General features: G+C 39.7%; 1 protein-coding gene across 5 annotated transcripts in view; it reads left to right on the forward strand.

The window, feature by feature from the left end:
* usp4 (ubiquitin specific peptidase 4) overlaps nt 1-17228 on the forward strand; it is a 101012-nt gene that overhangs the window by 45913 nt on the left and 37871 nt on the right. For 2 of the 5 annotated variants that reach the window (XR_006314257.2, XM_043707670.2), the window contains exons 6-8: nt 3872-3933; nt 14039-14200; nt 16974-17100. Coding sequence is in view for 4 of the 5 variants with exons in the window: in XM_043707670.2 (XP_043563605.1) it covers nt 3872-3933; nt 14039-14200; nt 16974-17100 (351 nt within the window). In the remaining variant the exon portion in view is untranslated. The remainder of the gene's footprint in view (nt 1-3871; nt 3934-14038; nt 14201-16973; nt 17101-17228) is intronic. The other 3 variants (XM_043707671.2, XM_043707673.2, XM_043707672.2) reach the window with 3 other exon arrangements.

Below are 17228 nucleotides of genomic sequence, written 5' to 3' on the forward strand. Positions count from 1 at the left end.
GTTGAGGGATTCCCTTTATAGAGGTTTATAAAATCATGAGGGGCATAGATAAGGGTGAGCACTAAGAGTATTTAGTGTAGGGAAATTCAAAACTAGTGGTTTAAGGTAAGAGGAGAAAGATTTAAAAGAGACCTGAGGGGCAACCTTCTCCACACAAAAGGTAGTGTGTATATGAAATGAACTGCAGAGGAAATCGTTGAGTCAGGTACAGTTACAACATTTCAAAGATATTTGAACAGGAATATCATTGGGAAAGGTTTGGAAAGATATGGGCCAAATGCAGGCAAATGGGGCTGGTTTAATTTAGTTTGGGAAACCTGGTCGCCTGGATGAGGTGGACTTGAAGGGTCTGTTTCTGCGTTGTGATTGACTCTATTACAAATATATGCATTTGTAAAACAAAATAGTGTTCAACCCACATTAAATCTTCCATTTGCCTCTTTAATTTGTTAATTGTACTGCATAACAGTCAACTTTTAAAAATGTTTTTCTGTAACCTTGGTATAAGTAGCCAAGAACATTCAAACATGGAAACTGTTTTGAAAACATTTCTGTTATCCTAGCTGCAATGGAGTGAATTTTCATCGGAATATAACAAAATGTAGGTATGGTTCATCAAACCACTGATTCATCAAACTGAGAATGTAATATTTGCTTTTGGTGACTTGTAAAACTTGCATCATGCAGATTGTGAAATCCAAAGGAAGCCTGGGACTCAGTTAGCTATGCAAAGAAGTGAGAAGTGGCTTACATATACTGGACCAGGAACTTCATTATTCATCACTCTAGAAATGGAGTAGCATGTATTTGTTTGGCAAATTACACAGAGCCTTCATTTCACAACGCGCCCTGAAGACATTTGTTAGATCAGGCAGAGTCTTTGTTATGTTACCACTGACAACCATTGGATGGAGATGGACTGGGACTGACAGCAAACAGTATTTTTCAGCAACACCTATTTATTTAGCAAACAGCAATGCAAGCAAAATCTATTTAGAGTTTATTTGACACCCTGTGAATGACAATAAACAGAGCTCATGACCAACACAACAAACTTTCCCAACAAAACAGGGTGATTACATAACCATTCTCTATTTAAGAGCAATCCAAAATGTTCATAAGAACTCAATTATTTTTTGTTTCAGTTTTGAATTGGCATGACCGTTATGTTTTGAATCATAACTGAAAATGTGGCATTAGATCCACAAAGTTGAATCATTTTATGCTCAACCGAGGAAAGGGCTCAATACAAGCATTCAAAATTGCAGACTTGAACCGCTAAATGTAGCATTTGTTTTCTGATACACTGACAACTTCAGATAGCTTCATGCAATTGAACATTAATTGTTATAGTACCCTCCTGAGGTAACCTGTTGCAAAACCTCTTAACCAAAAAGTATTGATTTTCATTTCCAAATAGGAATCGTGTATTGTGCCAATTTCATCCCAATGGCTGATACTATGCTCACCATATCACTGGTGAGTCCTAACATTTGGATTTTGAAATTCAGTCTGTGTTAAACCTAAGTTGTCATGATTTGGCGATGCCGGTGTTGGACTAGAGTGTACAAAGTCATAAATCTCACAAATTCCTGAAGAAGGGCTTATGCCCGAAATGTTGATTCTCCTGTTCCTTGGATGCTGCCTGACCTGCTGCGCTTTTCCAGCAACACATTTTCAGCATAAATCTCACAACACCAGGTTATAGTCCAACAGGTTTAATTGGAAGCAAACTCGCTTTCGGAGCGCCGCTCCTTCATCAGGTGATAGTGGAGGACACAATCCTGAGGCACAGAATTTATAGCAAAAGTTTACAGTGTGATGTAACTGAAATTATGCATTGAAAAATACCTCGATTGTCTGTTGAGTCTTTCATCTGTTTGAATACCTGATAGTTTCACTTCTTTCATGTGTAAACCACAAAACCTTTTTTTTTTTTTGCAACTTTTAAAACCGAAGGGTCTGTTTCCATGCTGTACATCTCTATGACTCTAAATGGTTACTCTTCATCCATCATTGAGCCAAAGCTAAATGGTCATCAAGCTGCTACACTATAAAGGACATGTGATACCAATCTTTATTTCCCCTAAATGTTCTCTCTCATTGCTGTTAATGGTCAGGTATGCTGTCAAGTGCTGCCTTTTTCATTCATACCTTTAAAATGTTTAGGAGTATGTGGGAATTTCTGTTACTACCATCACAATTTTGCATCATTCTGTGGTGCTCCCTCGCGATCATTCTTGTTCTGTCTCGTGCACTCTCTCCCACCCCACATTCCACCCCCAGTAAATTAATAAGAGTACTGTTTATAATTCAGGTGCAGTGCTTTTGTTCCAGCAATTAATTTTGCTGTGTAACATGCTAAATGTTATATCATGAAGTTTGAGTAGAAACTGCTTGTACATTTGACTGCAGAGATATCTTCAAAGTTTGGTAAGGAGCGTAGAATGTAGAACAATACAGCTCAGAACAGGCCCTCAGTGTTGCGCCGACCTGTGAACTATTCTAAGTTCATCCCCCTACACTATCCCATCATCTATGTGTTTATCCAAGGATTGTTTAAATCTCCCTAATGTGGCTGAGTTAACTACATTGGCAAGCAGGGCATTCTATGACCTTACCACTCTGAATAAAGAACCTGCCTCTGATATCTGTTTTAAATCTATTACCCTCTCAATTTGTAGTTGTGCTCCCTCATGCAAACTGACCTCATCATCCTAGGAAAAAAACTTCATTATGTACCCTATCTAATGCTCTGATCATCTTCTATGTCTCTATCAAATCCCCGAAGCATGTGATTTTATAAGTAGATCTATTTGGCTATATGAGATGGTGTTCTTTGTTCTTTTGTAGCAAGAAAGTTAAAATTATCATTGATAGTAGATGACAAAAGCAGATACTTTGGAGTTAGATTTCTTGTGAGTCAATGAAATCAAAGTTGACTGAAAACTGGCGAAGCTGTGATTGCTTTTACTTTGTTTTTAGTGAGTCATGAGGTTTTAATTTTGTGACATAGTCCACTAGAATGTGCTGATGTTAAAGCTGACAGTTGTGCATCGAAATTTGGGTTTGCAACTGCAGTAAGTTGCCAGTTATGGCAGATTGGGCGGAGCTGAATATCTGCGGTTGGCAGTAAGGAAGATTCTCAATTTCAAATGAATGACAGCTAGTGCATTACAATTTAATTTCTAGTGAGAAGTGAAGTTAGTTCCAAGCTTGCTAGTGAAACAAGTTTGTTATAGTCCGACAGAAAATCTATTTTGAACGTTGACAACTCTGCCCATATTCTTCTGAATCCATGTGCTTCTATTACTAAACCAATATCCTAATAAAAAATGGTCTCTGTTTCATTAGCTCATTATAGTATAGTGTTCTTGGTTCTAACAATGCTTATTGGAGGATTTCTGCCATTATTGTCTTTTTATGATCTGTAAGAAAATTCATGGGTTTGTGGAGACAGGCAGGAAATGAAGGTCACAGTTAGATCAACCATGGCTTCATTGAATTGTGCCAAGACTTGAAAGGCAAGTGGACGTTTCTTGTATGTGATCATCCATCTTATTGTAATAGCACTGATTTTAGTATTTCATTGCCAATGTACATATACAACTTCCCCAATAAAGCATTTGGATTGATAGCAGTGGCTAAGCACATTCTCCAGGGGCTCACATTGATTATTTGATGGTATTACCACAGAAATGAGAGCAGCTACATGTCTGCTGCCTTGGATGGGTAATTAATAAGTTGTAAAAGAGAACAAAAAGGGATACCAGTTTTTTTTTTTGAAAGGTATATTCCAGTCTAGACAACTTGGATGTGATGTGAAACGCTGATCTTGTATTAACTGAGCATGATTACCTTTTTTCTCCAGGTTTTGGTAATAGAACAGAAGAATGCTGATGGAACTTGGCCAAGACAGACATCTCAAGCAAAGTAAGTTATGATCATGTGGTATAACAATTTCTTGAGACAATGAAGCTTTGTGATTAACATTAAATCTCTGGAGATAACATGAGCGTTTCTGTATCCTGTATTCTTATGTGTATGATCTTGAGATTATTGTTTAAATTATTTAGCTTTGACTTATACATTTAATGGCAAGGTCCTGGGGAGTGTTGTTGAACAATGAGGCCTTGAGATGCAGATTCATAGTTCCTTGAAAGTGGACATCCAGGTAGAGAGGATAGTGAAGAAAGTGTTTGGTTTGCTTGCCTTTATTGGTCAGTGCATTGAGTATAGGAATTGGGAGGTCATGTTTCGGCTGTATAGAACATTGGTTAGGCCACTATTGGAATTTTGCATGCAATTCTGATCTTGGTATGGGATGTTGTGAAACTTGAAAGGGTTCAGAAAAGATTTACAAGGGTGTTGCCAGGGCTGGAGGGTTTGAGTTATCTGGAGAGGCTGAGCAGACTGGGGCTATTTACCTGGAGTGTTGAGGAGGAGGGGGTGATCTTATAGAAGTTTTTAAATCATGAGGGGCATGGATAGGGTAATAGACAAGGTCGTTATTCCTGGAGTGGAGGAGTTCAGAACTAAAGGGCATAGATTTAAGTGAGAAAAGAAAGATATAAAGGGACGTAAGGGGCAAATTTTCACACAAAGGTTGGTGCATGTGTGAAATGAGCTGCCAGGGAACGTGGTGGAGGCAGGTACAATTACAACGTTTAAAAGACATGTGTATGGGTTTATAAAAAGGAAGGGTTTAGAGAGATATAGGCCAAACAATGGCAAATGGGACTAGATTAACTTAGAATATCTGGTTGACATGGATGAGTTGAACTGAAGGATCTGTTTCCATGCTGTACAGCTCTGACTTGAGCACATTTATTAATCAGACTCCAATTTCATGGCATATTGTAATTGTCAGCATTGTCTTTAAAGATGATCTAAGAACACTCTATCCTACTGGTTAAAATGATGGGCCACCGAGTAAGGATATATCCAGTTTTCAGTCTTGCTGTGATCTCTTCAGAAAATGTCAATGTCAATTAGGAAAGGGAGAATAGGCCAAACCTGTTTCTATCTGTTTCCATTGTGTGAAGGATCTGTGAAGCTGCCAGTTCAAAACAAAATTGCATTTGGTGCATGTCTCTGGTGATCAAACTACTGCCTGCAATCATTGTTAAAGCTTACGTTTGAGTGATACTGCTCTGTAGTATTGTGGGAATCACTCCTATCTGTGGAAGTGAGTAACTTCAGAAGGGGAAAGGAGAAAATTAAAGTGCAGGAAGAATAAAGCATTGTCTCTGAAATAACCCCTTATTACAAAAAGGATACTGTTCATTTATTGTAATAGCTTCAGCCAGCTAGCAAATTGCTATCTTGCCTGTTTTCTTCCATTGCATTCCCTGTGTCTTGTATGGCTCCACTATATTTTAAATTGCCTTGTCTTTTTTAAACTCAAACTATTTAACACTTCAAAATATACTGTAAGCATTTGGCATTTTTCTTTATTCCAACTGCATCCTTTCTTCTCTTTCCCATTTTAGAGAAGTCCTAATCAAAAATTATATTCCCATTAATTGACTGACTCAATTTTTTTTATTAATTGTGCTCAGTTGTAAGTTTTGCATGCTCATTGTATCAGTCATTTTGAAGTTTAAAGACTTGAGCTGCTGCTGGCCAATTTAATTCACCCATGTACCAGCATGACCTTCACCATATATGAGGAAGCATTTATGGTATTCAAACAATCAAAATGGAGAAAATTGCTACAGTCACGTTGAGTTAGCTTGCAAAATTTCAATTTAATTTTGTGCGAAATCTATTAGTGGAGTGTAAAGATTTTTAGTAAAGTTTGTGATCCTATTTTAAAATGGGTATTCAGTATTAAGGGGAGACAATGGCCTTGTGATATTAGCGCTGGACTGTTAAACCAGAGAACCAGATAATGTTCTGGGGAACCGGGTTCAAATCCTGCCGCGGCAGATGGTGGAATATGAATTCAATAAATATCTGGAATTAAAAGTCTAATTGTCGGCTGTTGGAAAATCCATCTCATTTGCTAATTCCTTCAGGAAAGTAAACTGCAATCCTGAACTGGTCTGGCCTACGTATGACTCTAGACCCACAGCAATCTGGTTGACTTTTAACTGCCCTCTGGGCAATTAGCGATGGGCAACAAATGCTGCGTAGTCTGCGACGCTGTCAACTTGTGAATGAATGAATGAAGAAAAAAATAGTAGTTTCACTATAGATTCAATTCGAAAGAAACAACTTTCATTTTTATAGAAGCACTTCAGCCACTGGATTTTCTAAAGTATTGTGTTAATACAGTAAGTTTGTCTTTAGTTGGCATTACCTTTGGTCTCAAATTGAAATCCCATTTCTGGAAATGAACATGTAATCTCAATTATGTAAGTTCAGTTTGAACTTAGTTAAGAATGATACCAGTAAGTCTATGCTATACTAAGGGGCCAGCTATTGAATTAAATTTTGTACAATGTCTTATTTTACATTTGGGTGATTTATATCTACATTAAATTCTATACATAATTCAGAGACCAGGGTGTTCTCTGTTATCTTGGCTGCTATTACTTTCAACTAGTAACACCAAAAAAAGTAACAACACAGCATAATCCTTTGTGATCTTAGAGTCCTAGTCGTACATTGAGAAAACAGACCCTTTGGCCCAACTCATCTGTGCCAACAAACTTATATATCAAATATTACACAAGTCTTGAGGATAAATTTGCTTATATATATTGGCTCTTGGTCCAGTGTTATCTCGATTTTTGAATACTTATCTTTGCATTCATTTCCTGTGGAATCACTCACTGTTATTTCCGTAACTTCTTCCAGCTCTAAAACTTAGATCTTTCAGTTGTGGCTTTCTGTGCATCTCCAGTGCTCATAGCTTCACCACTGGCAGTCATGCTGCCGACTCTCTAGGTCTTGAGCTCTGAAGTTCCCTACCTATTCAATCTCTCATTGTTCAGATACTGTTTAGAAACTAATCCTGTGGCTAAATGTTTGGTATTTTGGTTTAATATCACCATGGTTTAGTCACGCTTTTGTTTGCCTGATTAAATTTGCTCCTCTGATATATTTTATCATACTTAAAACAATATACAACTATTTTCCACCTAATTTATTAAAATTTATTAATTTATTGAGATATGAAACACAATACAAATGCAAAGGGTTATTTTTCTTTTATACTTAAGTGTGGATCCATGAAGTTGACTTGCAATTTGATTTGAACTTGCTGAATTTTGTGTCAGCCAGCCAGTTGTAGAGATGATCCAAGCTGTCTCATGCTCTACTGTTAGAATTGCTACTGTTGTTGAATGCCTGAAAATAGTTCATTTGACTTAAATGTCGGCTGTAGAGAATGTTGGGTAGAGAATCGTCATACTTTATGCTTCAGGTTGTAGTTCTTCTCTCCGACAATTTACTTTTTCTGCCTGCCACCAGTTTCCAAGTAGCATGCAGGAGTTCAATTAGTGAATCTTGTGGCAGCTTATAGGAACCAGCAAAATTGCAGCCCATCAGGAGCAGGTCATTTTGACCGTTTATATTAGCATTTATAGTTAAAGGCATGAGAATGAAGAGATTCAAGATGGCAGCAATCCAGCAAGTCTGAGTCTGTAGTGCTCTGCCTAAGATTCGGGCAAAGTCAGGCACCCGCCTTCACCTCACCCTTTAAATCATTTAAGCTAGCTTTTGCCCAGTGTAGTCAGTCATTTTACATCAAACTTGGATAGTTTGGTGTTGTTTCTAAAATGACGAAAGGCAAAAGCTCCCGCAGCTCGCAACAGGTAGAGACCCCTCCCCCCCCCCCCCCCCCCCCCAACCTCCCCGCAGCAGAGACATCTGCGGCCGCCTCAGGGGACTTGACCTGCGGAGGCAAGCCTGCTCTCCAGGATCACCAAACTTCAAGAGAAGATCGACGTTTTTATTGAGGAGTCCCGGTCCAGGTGGGAGTCAATCTGGACAGCATGTCAGAGGGGCGAAGCAACAGGCTGGGGTCTCGGAGACTGCTGCCAAGTCATCTGTAGGTCATGTCCGGGCTCTCGAGCAGCAAATCCGGACCCTGGAAGAGAGCGTCGCTGAGCTCTTTAATTGGGGCCGACGGAAAAATATTCGGTTGCTGGGCCTTCCCAAACTGGAAGAGGAAGGCCAGCTTGTAGACTTTTTGGAGCGATGGCTCCCACAACTATTGAAGTTGGAGTCGGGACCAGGCTGGGTGCGGGTGAAGTGGGCCCACCAGGTTGCTATACGCAGGCCCAGGTCGGACCAGTGTCCCTGCCCGGTTCTAATCAGACTCCAATGCTACAAAGAAAAACAAATGCTCCTGGAAGCCTCCAAAGTCCTGGGGAAGGATCCACAGGCCATGATACACAAGGGTTCCAGAATAATGTAATTCCAGGACTTATCTCCAGCCGTCGTCTGCAAGAGGAGGGTATTCAATGAGGTGAAGAAGTGTCTGAGACCTAAATATCCAATAGTCCATGCGTTATCCAGCAACGCTGCTCTTCAGCCATGGAGGATCTGTTTACAACTTTGGGTTGCCGGAAAAAAGCAAAAGAATTCTTGGACTCTCTTAAATAGAGTGCGGGATTCGAACCGTATAGATAATGACTTTATTTTGTCTCCCCCCCTTTGTTTACCCCTTTTTTTTTCTTTTTTTTTCATCGGGGGGGTGGGTTACTCTTAACTTTGGTTTTATAAAACACTCAAATTTGTCGACTCCATTTTATAATGCCTGGGCCCTGGCTAGGAGAGTTTATCGTGGGGTTATCGATAGGTAGTTATGCCCTCTGGAAGCAAGGGAGAAAGTCTCCTTTCAAGTATGTTTTGCATTGTTTTTTTTATTTAGGAATAGCTTTTAATTGTGTTGGTTTAAATGTTTTAAAGAAGTTTTGTATTTGTGAATTTACTATGGACTTTATTCAAGGTTTTCTGAGTGGGGTTCTTCCACCTGAGGGGTCTCGAGCTTGCCTGGACGCTTGTGGCTAGCCATTTGCTTAGATGGTGCACCTGGAATATCAAGGAGAGTAATTCATCAATCAAAAGGAAAAAGATTTTCTCAAGTTTCCAGGGTCGATGTAGCTCTCTCACAGGAGACACATCTACTTGATAAAGAACATTTAAAGCTACAACAGGGTGGATTTGATCAGGCTTTTTTCTCATCTTTCAGTTCAAAAAGTAGGGGAGTAGCCATTCTCATTCGGAAGAATCTTCCTTTCCAAATGTTAAGCTAGATAAAAGATGAGTCTGGACAGTATGTATTGATCAAAGCCCTAATACATGGAGAGAAGTTTTGAGAAGATTTGTAGTTCAAGTTGAAGTTTTGGATGTAGGTTTGCTCGCTGAGCTGAAAGGTTCATTTTCAGACGTTTCTTTACCTTACTAGGTAACATCTTCAGTGGACCTCATGCGAAGCAATGCTGAAACTTCCTGCTTTCTATTTATATTGGACTACATTGGACAAACAGACAGAAAACTAGCCACCAGGATACATGAACAGCAACTAGCCACAAAAAGACATGACCCTCTCTCACTAGTATCCTCACATACGGATGAGGAAGGACACCACTTCGACTGGGACAATACATCCATCCTAGGACAAGCCAAACAAAGACACCCAAGAGAATTCCTAGAAGCATGGCATTCTAACCGGAACTCTTACCAACAAGCATATCGAGTTAGACCCCATTTACCACCCCCTGAGAAAAGAAACAGGAAGTGACTTCACCACAGAAAATAACATCTCCACAGGAAATGACATCACCAACCCAAAGAAGCCCGAACATATAAATAGAAAGCAGGAATTTTCAGCATTGCTTCGCCTGAGGTCCACTGAAGATGTTACCTTACTAGGTAACTAAAACTTCTGAAAATGAACCTTTCAGCTCACCGAGCAAACTTACATCCACGTGGAGAGGAATATGGAATTTTGAATCTTTATTGCCCTCCCAGCACATCCCTTTAAATTTGTAACGAAGCCTTCTCTTAGTTGATAACTGTATGGCGGACTCCAAAAGCTAAAATCTCCTTCTATAATTGTATTATGGATCCAGAGACAGAGAGGATACCTAAGAGCACTACGGGTATATCTCCGAGATCTAGACAACTGGCAGATCAGAATAAGGCCCTAAGGCTAGTAGATATATGGAGGTGCCTTCACCCCCAGAGTAGAGACTACTTTTTGCTTTAACCCACACAAGTGCCATACCAGGATTGATATGTTTTTTGCCCCCTCAACCCTTTTGTATTCCATACTGTCTTGTAAAATAGGTAATATAGCTATTTCTGATCATGCCGCCGTATATATGGAAGTCAAGATTAGGGATGATGGGATAGGCCCCCGACATTGGTGTATGGATCCCTTCTTACTGAGCTCTACACTACCACCTGATGAAAGAGCGATGCTCCGAAAGCTAGTGTGCTTCCACTTAAACCTGTTGGACTATAACCTGGTGTTGTGAGATTTTTAACTTCTTATTAAGGGATAGCAAATTTATAAAGTATTTTTTGCAGGAATTCAACACCTTCTGGAAAATTAATTCGGGTACGGCCAGTAACCCGTCGATGATTGGGAGACACATAGAACATTACAGCGCAGTACAGGTCCTTCAGCCCTCAATGTTGCACTGACCTGTCATACCAATCTGAAGCCCATCTAATCTATACTATTCCATGTACGTCCATGTGCTTGTCCAGTGACGACTTAAATGTACTTAAGATACTTAAGCACTAAGGTATATGTGCGAGGCTTGGTCATCTCATGTTCTGTGACCCAGAAAAGACTGGAGGGAGAGCAACAGTGCCTGCTTGAGGCTCACTTGAAAGCAGCTGAGACAGCGTACCTTAACAGGCCTTCCATTACTAAGTTACAAAGGATCACAGCCCTTAGGGCAGTCTTGAATACTGCAAATACCCAAAGAGCAAAGAGAGAAATATCCTTTGCAAAGCAGAGATTATTTGAATATGGCGACAAGCCTGGCAGATGCCTAGTATACCTTACGAGAAAGGAAAAGGCTCCTCAAGCCATTACAACCAACAGAAAAAGATGCTGGTACCCCTACTAGTGATCGTAAAAAGATCAATTTAGCCTTTAGAAAGTTCTATTTTGAACTGTATAAATCGCAGGACTGTGAGGATAGAACTGAGAAGATGGAATCCTTCTTTAAAAATTTTGCCCTCCCGGGCTTAACCTCTGAGCAGGTGCCGATCTTGAATGCTCCCCTGACAACCCAGGAAGTACTCGACGCGGTTAGACAGCTTCAGAGTGGCAAAGCACCTGGAGAAGACGGTTTCCAGGTTGAGGTCTATAAAGAATTTATTGGGGGACTGGCCGGGACTCTCCTAAATATGTATAATTATTGACATAGTCAGGGCTACCTCCCGCCTTTGTTGAGAGAAGCAAACATCTCTCTCATTCTTAAAAAGGGAAAGGCCCTAGAAGATTGCTCATCATATAGACCCATTTCCTTACTAAATGTGGTTTTCAAAATTCTTTCTAAAATGTTAGCATTAAGATTGGAGAGGGCCTCACATCATAAAAGAGGACCAAACGGGGTTTATAAAGGGCCACTGGTCAACTAATAATATTAGAAGGGTCTTAAATATAATACAAGCCTGTCAACAGGGAACAATACCGGGTTTAGCTGTCACTTTGGATGCAGAGAAGGCATTTGATTGGGTAGAATGGCCATATCTTTTTTATACACTGAAAGGTTCGGTATCGGAGAGATATTTACTAAATGGGTTTCAGCATTACGTAATGATCCCAAAGCAGCGGTGATCACCAATAGTTTTAAGTTCAGGTAGCTTTAATGTTGGCAGGGATGTCCTCTTTCACCATTATTATTCACACTAGTGATTGAACCACTGACGGAAGCTACACGAACTGACCCTAACATAATGACTGAGGGTTGTATTGGGCAAACATAAAATCACTCTATATCTAGATGATGTCCTCCTCTTCTTGAGTGATCCGTTGATATCTGTGCCCCATCTAATCCAAGTGATCAATTTATTTGGGATATTTTCAGGCTATAAAATTAATTTTGTGAAATCTGAGACCATGCCATTGGGAGGTCTTGCCAGTGTATCCAATTTACTGGAGGAATCTTGCTTTCCCTTTCGGTGGTCACTAGAAGGTTTTCTATATTTAGGTATTTTTATCACATCAGTATTTGGTCAGCTGTATAAAGCTAATTTCGTGGACCTATTAGAGAAAGTAAGACAGGGCATTCAACGCTGGGGAGATCTCCTAATATCCTGGTTAGGCAGAGTAGCCCTAGTTAAGATGAATATTCAACTTCGTCTTCTATATCCTTTCAAGTTTCAGAGCATCCTTTCTATAGGAAAGAGACCGGAATTGCACGCAATATTCCAAAAATGGCCTAACCAGTGTCTTGTACAGCTGCAACATGACCTCCCAACTCCTGTATCCAAGACTCTGACCAATAAAGGAAAGCATACCAAATCCCTCCTTCACTATCTTATCTACCTGCGACTCCACTTTCAAGGAACTATGAACCTGCACTCCAAGGTCTCTTTGTTCAGCAACGCTCCCTAGGACCATACCATTAAGTGTATAAGTCCTGCTAAGATTTGCTTTCCCAAAATGTAGCACCTCGCATTTGTCTGAATTAAACTCCATCTGCCACTTCTCCGCCCATTGGCCCATCTGGCCCAGATCCTGTTGTAATCTGAGATAACCCTCTTTGCTGTCCACTACACCTCCAATTTTGGTGTCATCTGCAAAATTACTAACCGCCTCTTATGCTTGCATCCAAATCATTTATGTAAATGACAAAAAGTAGATGACCCAGCACCGATCCTTGTGGCACTCCACTGGTCAAAGTCCTTGTTTGCTTTACCAAAATGCAATACCCTGCATTTAGCTAAATTCAACTCCTCAGCCCATTGGCCCAATTGATGAAGGTCCATTTGTAATCTTAGGTAACCTTCGCTGTTGATTATACCACCAATTTACTAACCTACTTGCTTACAATGCCTCCTAAACTTACTAACCATGCCTCCTAAATTCTTGTCCGAATTGTTGATATAAATGACAAAAGTTGACCCAGCACCAATCGCAGTGGAACACCGCTGTTTTTGTCTCTGCTTGCCAAGATGTCTGAAGCAAATCACTAATTGTGAAAATTTTGAGAATACACTTTTCTGCACTTGTGTGTTGTCTCCATCAAATGTAACAGTAATTGTAACTTCCAATTAAAAGTTTAAAACAAACTTAAATAGACAACATTTAGTTGGTCTAAAACTAATGGTTCAGATGTAGATGTTAAACATACCTTAATTTCATTATTGACTGTCCTATTATCTCAGGATTGATAAATGAGATCATTTTATGCTGTTTTACAATATCATGCACTTGATTACATTTGACCATGCAAAGCAATTGTCAATATCTTTTTTTGATTCATATTAAGGTTTTGAAACTCTAAACCAGTAATAAGTATTCAGTTGCAGAGATGTTTTTTAAGAAAGCTGGATTTTAAAGAAAAAAAGTCTAATGATCAATTTTAATTAACTGTTTGGACCATTCAACTAAAATACTACTTTATAATTTGCAGGAGTATACATTGTACTTAATTCATTTTTGTTTCCAGCGAGCACTGAGCTGCAAGTTGAACGAATTGCAACTGCGTGTTTGTATCTATAGAGGAACATGGGTCATTTTCTTTTCTACTAAGTAGAACAGCAGGAAACTTAGATTTCCAGCATTAACCCGATACCATACAACACCGTGAACAGACCTTAAATTCTGCCCCTTTTTTTTTACCCCCTTCTTCCCTCCATTGTTGTTACTTCTACTTTGCTTTTCTGAAATCACTGGAAACGATGAGAGAGATCCTTGTAAAAGATATACATACAACCTCTGTTCCAGTTAATGTTCTGTAGTGATCTATTAACTTCTGACAAAATAACATTTATTATCCCCCTTGCTTAGTTTTTTTGAGTAATTGTATTGCTAGGCATGCAAGACCGCTCATGTTGCCTTGCATCTGGCAATATGATTTGTAAATCCATGTTCGTGCCTTTGTTTTTATGACAGATCCAGCACTGCCACCAGCAGAAATTTATCTACCTCTCCAAAATCCTCGACTAGCTGCAACTCCTACTCGTCCTTGTCCTCCCCTTCTACAGTCTCTAATGGTGAGAGCAGCAACTCCAGCAACTCCAGCTACATATTAAACAGCTCCAGCTCCACCAGGGGGTGAGTGTGCCTGCATGGTGGAAAGACATTGCCTTAAATGCCTCAGTCAGTTTTTTTTTCAAACTAAAAAGTGACCTGGTGGCTTTTTAACTTCAAAATCTATCTTCACTCATCTAAATCTTTTTTTTTTGTCTTTTCTGTTCAGTTATCCTATTCAGCTGCCATGCACAATTTCACATTAGGATCTTAGCTCTAATAAGGCTCCTGTTTTACCACAGACCTGAGATTCCCTGTTTGCTCAGTTGACTGATTTCAAGTTGAATCGTAAAGAACGAATAGAACTTCTTATTTATTATTGTAAGACTTTTCTCCCTTCCCATCCAAAACAATTACTGAAGTATTTAGAAAATTAATGTCTTGGTGTATAAATCCTGAGAGAGGCACAGATTGGTCCATTATCTGTTGCCTGGGAGTTTAATGATTTTGTAAAGCTATTGTTTCTTACTCCACCCTAGTTTCATGAAAACAAAAATGAATTTGGTTATACATTTCAGACATTTTTGAAACAGAAGTTGTGTGCATGCTTTACTGGTGAACCTTTAACTTCTGCCCACTGTCTCAACAAGCCTCAGCTATAGTCTATTCTTTGTAATATTTTCAGATGACTATTTGGTGAGTCATTCATTCTGAACTAGCCAAAAGCGGCATTGTAAACTTCATTGCATGGCCTTACTGTTTGGTCTGATTTCCTTTGAATTAAAGTTATGCTGAGCTAATTATTCCAATGTTTTGTTTATATAGGGAAAGTCTGAACTATTTTCAAATAAAGATGCTCTGGTTGATTTGTTTCGTATTTTGAGTTGCTGCTCCATCTTACCTTCATGGTGCTTTTGTAATGCGGTGTAATTTTTATGTCTAATGATACTGTCATATATGGTTGTCCAATTATGAAATTTTACTGATATTTCACATAAAGTTTGATTTCTTATGTTTAGGTAGTATTCTGACTTAGTGGTATTCAATCATAATCCCACAGATAGTAGCTTCGCACCATTGACTCCTGAACCAAGCTCTCAAACCAAATGTCTGAATTTACAATTCCTCTCGTACTAAGTAAGATTACTGTTACAGCAGGACATCATCAGTGCAGTGAAACTGTCACACATTGGTCTAAACCAACGCAAGCTTCCATCATTGGCTTTCCCAGGCTATTCCTTTAAACGTACAGATTTCATACAATCTCTCTGGTAGAACCCTAGAACTCTGAGAAGATAGGGAAGTGATTGCTCAGCCACTTGTTGAGATAGTTGTATCATTGATAGTCACAGATGAGGTGCTGGAAGACTGGAGGTTGGCTAATGTGGTGCCACTATTTAAGAAAGGTGGTAAGGATAAGTCAGGGAACTATAGACCAGTGAGCCTGACATCTGTGGTGGGCAAGTTGTTGGATGGAATCATGAGGGACAGGGTTTACATGTAATTGGAAAGGCAAGGACTGATTCGGGATAGTCAGCATGGCTTTGTGTGTGGGGAAATCCTGTCTCTCAAACTTGATTGAGGTTTTTGAAGAAGAAACAATGAGGATTGATGAGGGCAGAGCAGTGGCCGTGATCTATATGGAATTCAGTAAGGCATTCAACAAAGTTTCCCCATGGGACGCTGGTTAGCAAGATTAGATCTCATGGAATACAGGGAGAACTAGCCATGTAGATACAGAACTAGCTCAAAGGTAGAAGACCGAGAGTGGTGGTGGAGGATTGTTTTTCAGACTGAAGGCCTGTGACAGGTGGCATGCCACAAGAATTGGTGCTTGTTCCACTACTTTTCATCATTCATATAAATGATTTGGATGTGAGGTGTAGTTAGTAAGTTTGCAGATAACACCAAAATTGGAGGTGTAAATGGACAGTGAAGAAGGTTACCTCAGATTACAACGGGATCTTGATCAGATGGGCCAGTGGGCTGAGAAGTGGCAAATGGAGTTTAATTCAGATAAATGCGAGGTGCTGCATTTTGGGAAAGCCAACCTTAGCAGGACTTAGTTAATGGTAGGATCTTAGGGAGTGTTCCTGAACAGAGACACCTTGGAGTGCAGGTTCATAGCTCCTTGAAAGTGGAATCGCAGGTAGATAGGATAGTGAAGGAGGTGTTTGGTATGCTTTCCTTTATTGGTCAGAGTATTGGGTACAGGAGTTGGGAGGTCATGTTGCGGCTGTACAAGACATTGATTCGGCCACTTTTGGAATATTGCATGCAATTCTGGTCACTTTCCTATAGAAAGGATGTTGTGAAACTTGAAAGGGTTCAGAAAAGATTGACAAGGATGTTTCCAGGCTTGGAGCTATAGGAAGAAGTTGAATAGGCTGGGGCTGTTTTCCTTGGAGCGTTGGAGGATGAGGGATGACCTTATAGAGGTTTATAAAATTGAGGGGCAAGGATAGGGTAAATAGGCAAAGGTTTTTCCCTGGGGTGGGGGAGTCCAGAACTAGAGGGCAGAGGTTTAGGGTGAGAGGGGAAAGATATAAAAGAGACCTAAGGGGCAACATTTTCACACAGAGGGTGATGTATGTATGGAATGAGCTGCCAGAGGAAGTGGTGGAGGCGAGTACAATTGCACCATTTAAAAGGCATTTGTATGGGTATAGGAATAGGAAGGGTTTGGAGGGATATGGGCCAGGTGCTGGCAGGTGGGACTAGATTGGTTTGGGGTTTCTGGTTGCCATGGACGGGTTGGACCGAAGGGTCTGTTTCCATGCTATACATCTCTATGACTCTAAAATATGTAAACTTATTTTCCAATTTGCAACAGTTTAGCTTATGTTTGTTTTTTCAGGTCAAGTGGTTATGGGTCTTCACACAACAGTTCTTATTATTATAGGGAATCTCATGCACCAAGTCAAGCAGGACTTTGTGGCCTAAGTAATCTTGGTAATACCTGCTTCATGAATTCCGCGTTGCAGGTAAGATTCAACACATTTACCACTAAAATAGTTTGAATTGTTATACTGTGTTCATACTCCTTAGCAATACTATTTTTTCATAGGAACAATTTGGAATACATTTTAAATATTTTCCATTTTGATCTCTT

Source organism: Chiloscyllium plagiosum, unplaced genomic scaffold (genome assembly GCF_037043375.1).
Source record: "Chiloscyllium plagiosum isolate Xiang-an unplaced genomic scaffold, Cpla_swu_hap1 HiC_scaffold_14, whole genome shotgun sequence".
In the NCBI taxonomy this organism is placed as follows: domain Eukaryota; kingdom Metazoa; phylum Chordata; class Chondrichthyes; order Orectolobiformes; family Hemiscylliidae; genus Chiloscyllium; species Chiloscyllium plagiosum.